Below are 8,477 nucleotides of genomic sequence, written 5' to 3'. Positions count from 1 at the left end.
CTTTTTGCCGACATGGTCTGAAGATGATCTGAGCTAATTTTGGCGAAAATCAGACCAACGGTCTTGGAGAAACTTGAAAAAGTGTGGTTTTCAAAGAAATTCAAAATGGCGGACAGCAAGTATGCAAATATGGCATAATTGGTATCATTGTTCAAAAGTCAAAATAATTTTTGGAAATTTCATTATAACTTTTGACCACAAGGTGGCACTGTCTCGAAACTTTTTGAATACCCTCAGGGCATGGTCCCGATGACACATACCAAGTTAAAAAATGGCTCACAAGAGTCAATATGGGAATCTCCACTCGGCATGATGCACTGAATCAAAAGAGACCAGTTTTATGATTTTTCAAATCTCCTGATCATTAGGTGGCACCAGTAGTGCAGCAGAGGTGGGCACAAATACATCAAAAACTATTTTGTTACAAACTACAAATACTGGCTCATGAAATGTAACAAAATAAAATACAAAATACTGATGTGAAAAATGTATTTAAATAAAATACAAGTAATTAGAATTTGAAAATACAAAAATACTCACACAATAATCTTAAAGGGTTAGTTCACCCAAAAATGAAAATTCTGTCAGTAATTACTCACCCTCATGTTGTTCCAACCCCGTAAGACCTTCGTTCATCTTCGGAACACAAATTAAGATATTTTTGATGAAATCTGAGAGCTGGATCACTCCTCCATAGGCATAAGGCATTATAACTTGCTGGCCCAGAAAATTTATTAAAGACATCGTTAATATAGTCCAAGTGACTACAGTGGCTCAAATCTTAAGTTTATAAAGCGATAAGAATACTTTTTGTGTGCAAAAAAAAAGACTTTATTCCACTATTCATTTCCTTCTCTCTGGGCCTCGAGTTATTTCACGTAGTGTTTTAGCGCAGCGCGTCTGTGTTGCACGTCACACGCATCACACACATGACCAGCGTCGGCCAATAGTGAGCCTACGTGTGACGTGTAACACAGATGCGCTGCGCAGTTATACTACGTGAAAAAACTCGAGGCCCAGAGAGAAGGAAATGAAAAGTGGAATAAAGTCGTTATTTTTGGGGGGTTTTACGCACAAAAAGTATTCTCGTCGCTTTATAAACTTAAGATTGAGCCATTGTAGTCACTTGGACTATATTAACGATGTCTTTAATACATTTTTGGGGCCAGCAAGTTATAATGTCTTAGAAGCCTATGGAGGAGTGAGAGTGAGACAGCTCTCAGATTTAATCAAAAATATCTTAATTTGTGTTCCGAAGATGAACGAAGGTCTTACAGGGTTGGAACAACATGAGGGTGAGTAATTACTGACAGAATTTTCATTTTTGGGTGAACTAACCCTTTAATGCCGTTTTTAAGAGGAGCAGCGCCACTTCTTCTCCTGTGTTCAAAACTCATTCACTTCTTGGAGGGAGCCCGGTCTACAGGGTCTCACGTGATTTTCGTGCATCTAACCTGGACATTGCCATTGCCAACATCAGACCGAAAATATGGCAAAAACATTTACTATGGTGATAAGCATATGGTGATTTTTTTTAAGTATTTAAGTATTTGAAATACTCTAAATACATTCCCTCAAAATATTTTGTTACAAACTACATTTTATTTTTTCCACACCTGCAAAATACAAATTACAAAATACACTAAAGTAATTAAATACGTATTTAAAATACATTTAATTGAAATACTGCCCATGTCTGTAGTGGAGATAGCGTGGGTGCTTGGGTGCGGCTGCCCCAGGGCCCCGTGCCAATTAGGGGCCCCTCAAACACCGCCGATCTTGTGTCACTGGACATGAATGGTGTTCTTCTTGATAGCATTCTTTAAGCGTAAGACGCAAGAGAACACGTCTGCATGTCCGCTGTTTTCTGTGCTGCGCACTCACCAACCATGAAAAGAGCCGCCTCTCATATACACAATTATCCTTCTAGTTAATTTATAGCATCAAATAAACATGACAAGAATTGTTGTTTCAACCACGGAAATTCAACCTTTTTTTCAAGTTCAAATATCCCCGTAAACAGTCGGTTTTGTCTTAAATGGTTGAGAAAGAACAACAGTAAGCCTATGTCTATTGAATCAGTGCACTGACAGCATATACTCGCTGCTATCATTAATGTTGATCAAAGAACAAAAGAAAAAGAAAATCACTCTGTTACGATCTGCTCCAAGACACGAGAGTAGAGGGTCCAAATGCAGCTTTTATTAAGAGGCAATCCAGACACGTAATCCAATAAACAGGCAGTGGGTCAAAACACAGGTAGACAGTCCAAACAAACAAACAAAACAAAACAAGACAAGACAAGACAGGCAGGGGTCAGAGGCAAGAGAATAGTCCACGGAACAGGCAAGAAATCCAAAAACCAAGAAACAGGAAACCAGGGACAATGCTCAGAGATGCAGTGCAACAACACACAAAACTTCGCAGTGAGTGATGGGGTGAACCAGGCTTATATGGGGTGAACTAAACAAGATAATAAGACACAGGTGAATGTGATAATGAGTGTTGATGAGTCCGGGCAGTGAGTTCTGGGAAATGTAGTTTGTGAGTGAAATATGATAGTCTGGTGTGGAGTGCCCTCTGGTGGCTCTTAAGGGCACTCCAGCTGGTGACCTTTACACACTCACTGAACTTTTCTAACTTTAATTAGCTTAATATTTTATTTGTCTGTTGTTCGGTGATGACTGCTCCATCTGCAACATGAGTCTGTGCATGCGACCTTGAGATGCGTTCTCTGTCAAGCATAATTTATCCTTATTTTCGTAATTTTGTTAAACAGTTTTTCTGGATTTCTTGAGCTTTATATGTTTTTTTTTTTTTTTTTTTTTTTTTTTTCGTATGCTATTCGTTTTTATACAATTTGTTCTGCAGAAGAAAAAAATTAACTATCCTGTTAATTCAGAATAGCAGAGATAGCCCATCCAATTTAATAATAATAATAATAATAATAATATAATCAAGTAGCCTAGCCTAGGCCCATTTTATTTTGGTTTGCAGGCTAATAAAAGTTAATCAGAAAAACAAACGGTAGAAGTAACTTTACCCGTTTCTGAATATTAATTTAAATGTTGCACATAATAAATATTCCTAATCAAAATGCACAAACATGACCATTGTAATTAAAATTAAAATTTCGTTATATCGCAAACGTATGAAGAAATTGTGTTGCTTTGAATAGGCTATCTCATGCATGGGTTCGGAGTTTACAATGTTGGCAGCTCCATTACAGTAGATTGGGAGCATCTGAATGTGCAGAATCTGTCCGTGGTGCTGAAACATTTTTACTTGACTGGCAAACTGTTTTCTTTGTTCGTCAAAACAAACTTGTCAAAAAATGTGGCTTTTCTTTGTGTTTTATTTAACATATAAGCATACTTGGCTCAACAAGTGACACATTATTGCATATCCATTCATCAGATATTTTACGTTTTTTTAACGGTTTTAATTTTAAAATGACTTGGTAGCAGAGGGCCCCATGATGAAGCTCCGCCCCCACTGTACTGAGAGTCTAGCCCCGCCCCTGGGTGGCACTGTACCAAAACGTTGAATGTAGCCTAAGGTCATGCATGGGAATACGCTAATGCGTTGCGGAGATATGGGTGCAAATCATCTTGATCAAAGGAATCAGAGGAAAACATTTATTTTGTTTCTAGCCCTTACGGCTCAATAGATAATAAACGCATAATAGCATAAATGTAAGTGAAAATTTGGACAGTTGGTGGTGCTAGAGGGTTTGAATTAGAGACTCCAAATCTCCTGTGGTGAATGTTTGGACTGTCCTCTATCTGTGTACCGAATTTCACAACTTTTTACCATACCGTTCTAGATGATGCCATAGAGTAGTATGGCAGTGGTGCCCTTTGTCTCCCCTTCACTTTGTTTTGTCTTTGGAACCTCTATTGGTGGCATTGAGAGCAACATCCTCTTATGCGTTTGCTTTTGCATGACCCTGTTTCTGACCCCTGATTGTGATTTTGTGGTGGCGGGCAAAATCCTGAATGGGTTTTGCAAAGTGTTTGGGGCATGTGTAAGTCCTCAGTCATGTTTTAAGGTCAGTGGGCTGATAGAACGGAGGCGAGAGGGGCTATAGCATCTGTGCACAAGGGTTGAAAATCCTAGGGGTTAGATAGTCTATATGCAATAGTTCTAAGGAAAACTGGGAAGCAAGATTGTGAGGTGGAACTCAAGGCATCTATCTTTGTGGGGAAGGTTCAAGGTGGTGAAGGCAGACCTTCTCCCAAGCCTGAATTACTTAGTCCATGTGTTTCCAGTTCCTTTTTGGTATTTGCTTTGAGGTCTTTGAACAATTGATGGGAACAAGGCCCTGGTCGACAAACAGGACCAAATATCATCAGAGAGTGGCAGACTTCATTGCCTGGAAGCCTTATTGTCTAGAGCAGTCTGTGATCTTGGAGCGCAAACCTCTTTAGCATAGACTCAGGGATGAACTAGTGGAGGTTGTGGAGAAAGTTGACTGGCCATATAGAGATCACGAAGGACTATGTAGCAACCATCATATATAACACGTTTTTGCAAAGATCTAAATTGGTTAACAGTTTTGGTTTACCAGTGAGGGAGAGGTTGTATAGACATGGTGCAGGCAGGTCACCAAAGTTTAATTGGTTGCTGTCAAGAAGAGACTATAGAGAATGCTTTTGGGTCATTCCCGGATGCAGTTGCGCTCTGGAGGTCAGTAATTTTGTGGTGGGAGGGATGAGGAGGGCTGAACAAGACAAGTAACCTAGTGCTGTTTGGGGTGGGTTTAGAAGGTTTTGAAAAAGAGCTTAGCAGAGTAATTTGGGGCATGATTTCAGAGGGAAAGCATGTTCTTTGGAATTGGAGAACAATGTGCTTGAGAAAACATATTCCCCGTTCGGAGAGATTATTCTCACGGTTGCTGGGAAAAATGACGGCCGAGGTCAAAGTCTTCAAAGAGTGTTATGGGGAAGAGGCGACAAGGAGGGATGGAGGGGGTTTACAGAGAGTTGACCATATATGAAATAGATTTGTGGATCAAGGAGATGGAATAGGGACTTTACTCCACGCATCGACCTGGTATTGCAGTATCTCCAGGAATGGTGCACCCCCACCTGGGAAAAAGACCTTTGTAGAACGGCAGAATTAACTGAGTAATCTGTGAAATGATTAAGAGTTATTCAGATTTGTGAGATCGGTAAAGTAATATTTGGTCATCCATTCATTCAGTGATCGTTCCAGATTGTATATTTATAATGGTAGGTGGTGATAAATGAGTGTCTTTTAAGCGATAAGCAAGTTGAACTGCATTCAGTTGATTTGTCATGCTTTGTTTAAATCAATTTTGTCTCATGACAAGAAAGAATATCAGATCCAATTTTTCTATCTTTGTGTGAGATAAGCATGACTTTTATCAAGCTATATAAAAAGACAATGTTCTAAATGACATTGTCTCTTTGGACATATTATACAAATTTTCAGTCTTATGTGGTTTATAAAATAAACGTTTGTGTACCACATAAAGAAATCCAATTAGATTAGCCCAAACTTAACACATTTAACTAACTTGCATGCAATCATGAAAAGTTTTCAAGTACTTTCTCCTGTTTAAACTTATTTGCTTAGTCACCCGTAAGTAAGCCATCGATGAGTTAATTCACTGAAAAAAGTGAAACACATTGACTCTGTGGTGCTAACGAACATTGTTGTTTATTTGCGCATCCCAAGGAGGTTTATGCTACTCAGAAAGAGCTATTTTTACATTAGTATTTCCATTCATCTCAATAGCAGTAGCACCACAAATAATAGTCAGCAATCCATGTAAAAAGCTAACTTTACTTTAATAACAGTACCAACAAAGATAATTCAGTAAGCCTTCATGTATACCCAAAACAAATTTGTGTAAACCATTTATCAGTCTATCAGATGACTAGAATTGGCAAATTGCATTGAAAAGAAGGGTTTTACCTTACATCTTTTGCAAGATGTTCTCTTCTTCAGATTGCAGAGTTTACTTATATTAGTCTACGACGGCCAAACTAACGTTTGTGTTGCTAAATGATGCGGGTCAAGAAATCAAGGATTTATTTTTAGAACAAGAACTCAATCTCAAGCAGTTTTTACGGTGTCTTCCTTACAGTATCGTTTTCGTCCTTGACACAAAAAAAGGCATCTGCTATGACTGAAGTCTATTGTTAACATCAGTTGTCAACCCCAGTACCAGCTGTTAAGATCATTAACTACTCTATAGTTCTTGTTTCTTCTGATATGATCGCAAGCATGACAGGCGTGCTCAAGACCAAAGATGCCTGCACTTGCAACAAAATGTTCCTTCCAGGTGAAGAATTGCCTGTACAAATCATCATTTTGGTCCAGAAGCTTAAGATGTTCAGCTAGCTCTTTGGGGGAGTTGAAGTCATCCACATGGATAAAGGCACTTCGTGTTATAAATTCCTCATAGTTCTTCCTGGGTGGGCCGAGGACCACGGGAACAGTGCCGAGAGATAGAGGGTTGTACAGTTTTTCTGTAATGTAGTCTTTATGGATGGAGTTCTCAAAGGACAGGTAGAATTTACAGCTGGACACCACATCTGAATAATCTTGATCACTAATGCGCCTGTTGAAGTGATTTCCGTAGGTTTCTATACTAATGTGTGCCTTTAACTCTGCATAGTATTTCGAACGCTCATGGACTGAGTTCCAGTTACTTACAATCCAGCAAACAAGTTTATTCTTATGCGGGATTTCATCATGTTTCTTTCCACCAGTGTTCTCTGAGATTCGCCCATAAGGGACCATGATGTCTGAATCTTGTCTGTAAGTCGTGGTCAGATTAAACAGATTGTTTAGATTTGACCGCTTTCTTGAGTTACTGGGAGATTCCATGTTCATCCAGACCCATTTCTGGAATGGAGGTCGTGGCAATTTCGGCATGTTGGACAAGTCCCCTTTGATGTCTCTGTGATGAAATAAAACGCCATGTGCTTTGTTAAACTGACTCTTGTCGACTGTCAAGTGGCAGCCGTGGATGTCGTACATTGAACTACAGAGTCCTAAATCAAACTGTTGCCCAAAAGGCCACATCCAGATCAGGATAATGGTGTCTAGATCGCCTCCCTGCGATGAAGCCGCTTCTGTTTGTGTTAACTGGTGTCTGACAGAGGTAAAGTTCACCATACAGGTGTTGTTCACTATTTGGATTTGATTTGGCGTCTTAAGAGCATTGATGCAGATGTTTCTGCAGACATCATGTTTGGGAACGGCTGGACAGTTTAACCAGTTTACTGTCGGCTCAAAATACACGTAGAATATTGCTGAGAAAAGTGTCATCAAAACCACTGCGATGAAGAGGTTCTTACAGGATCTGGAGGAGTTTTGGGACTCCATTTTTGACCTTCTGTGGAAAGAGCATGAGTAAGTGCTGGTGTTTAATTCTTTCAAATCTTTCTAGATTTGTGTCAGAAATGCTTTGATTAGCTACATATTTCTTATTTCAGGAAGAATATGTTCATAACCCCTTAAAATGCAACTGAAGGTACACAGTTTTAAAGACACAGATATAACCCAGTTGGGAATCTATAAGGACCAAAGATTGGGCAATAAAACTATAAGCTGTCATTTGTTTTTCACATCCAACTTTTTTACTAGGGTTAACAATTTATTGTGTGTGTGTGTATGTGTGTGTGTGTGTGTGTGTTCTTCCAGCAAAACACAAGTTATTAATGGTCATGAAGTAATTAAACGCTGTTGATTTGCTCATGGATGTGTTTATAAAACAAAATCCTTGTACTTAAGCAAGGTTAACCTAGCATGTACAGGGGTGTGAATACTTTTTTACTTTCAATAGGTTTGATGGGCTTTTTTGAACACTTTTATTGAACATTATAATACATTCTAAATTTGGTATCTGACACAATTGCACTGAGGGCTGAATAATTTTTCAGTGCACTGTACTTTTGACTTGAGATGGCATCTTTCTCGAGATGAGATGACAGTTGTTTTTACTGTCTCGTCTGATTTTCATCAATTGACAATTGATCTTTAGAAATAGTTTCAGCTCATATCATAACCATAATTGAACTCCAACTGATATATAATTAAATTAATTAATGTTCACTACCGTATAAGTTTGGAGTCGGTAAAATTTTAGTGTTTACGCTGAGTTTCCGTTAGTTATTTTTGTGACCCACTCCACAAATTTCACACATTTCCACGGAAATATTTTTTAATATTGTGAATTGACATTTTTCTTTATCAAAAATTGCTTGCAAAATGATGGACAACGATTCACATTTTGCGCGCGTCATGTCCCGTGATAATAAAATCAAGAAAATTATTAAAAATAAATAGTACATGAGTAAAGTAGGTTAAATTACCCCCCTTGGACTTGAGGTTGGCACCCCCACCCCGAAAGAATTTTGTAAGCCCGCTTGAGAATTATAAAAGCCCCAAAATTGTGTGTCCTGGTGCCAGGACTGGGCAGAAAGTGACATCCTGTTTTC

At 38.8% G+C, this 8,477-nt stretch overlaps 1 protein-coding gene across 1 annotated transcript; it reads right to left on the bottom strand.

Annotated features, from left to right (window-relative positions):
* Positions 1-6,183: 6,183 nt before the first annotated feature.
* LOC311093768 (4-galactosyl-N-acetylglucosaminide 3-alpha-L-fucosyltransferase 9) lies at positions 6,184-7,362 on the bottom strand (the record flags this gene model as incomplete). The annotated part of the gene is made up of 1 exon (XM_084131363.1): positions 6,184-7,362. One exon carries the CDS (start codon positions 7,360-7,362, stop codon positions 6,184-6,186), a length of 1,179 nt encoding a protein of 392 aa, XP_083987489.1.
* Positions 7,363-8,477: the final 1,115 nt, after the last annotated feature.

The sequence above is a fragment of the Abramis brama genome (genome assembly GCF_963993115.1).
Source record: "Abramis brama genome assembly, chromosome: 12".
Lineage (NCBI taxonomy): Eukaryota > Metazoa > Chordata > Actinopteri > Cypriniformes > Leuciscidae > Abramis > Abramis brama.
This window is presented reverse-complemented; position numbering and strand designations above follow the sequence as displayed.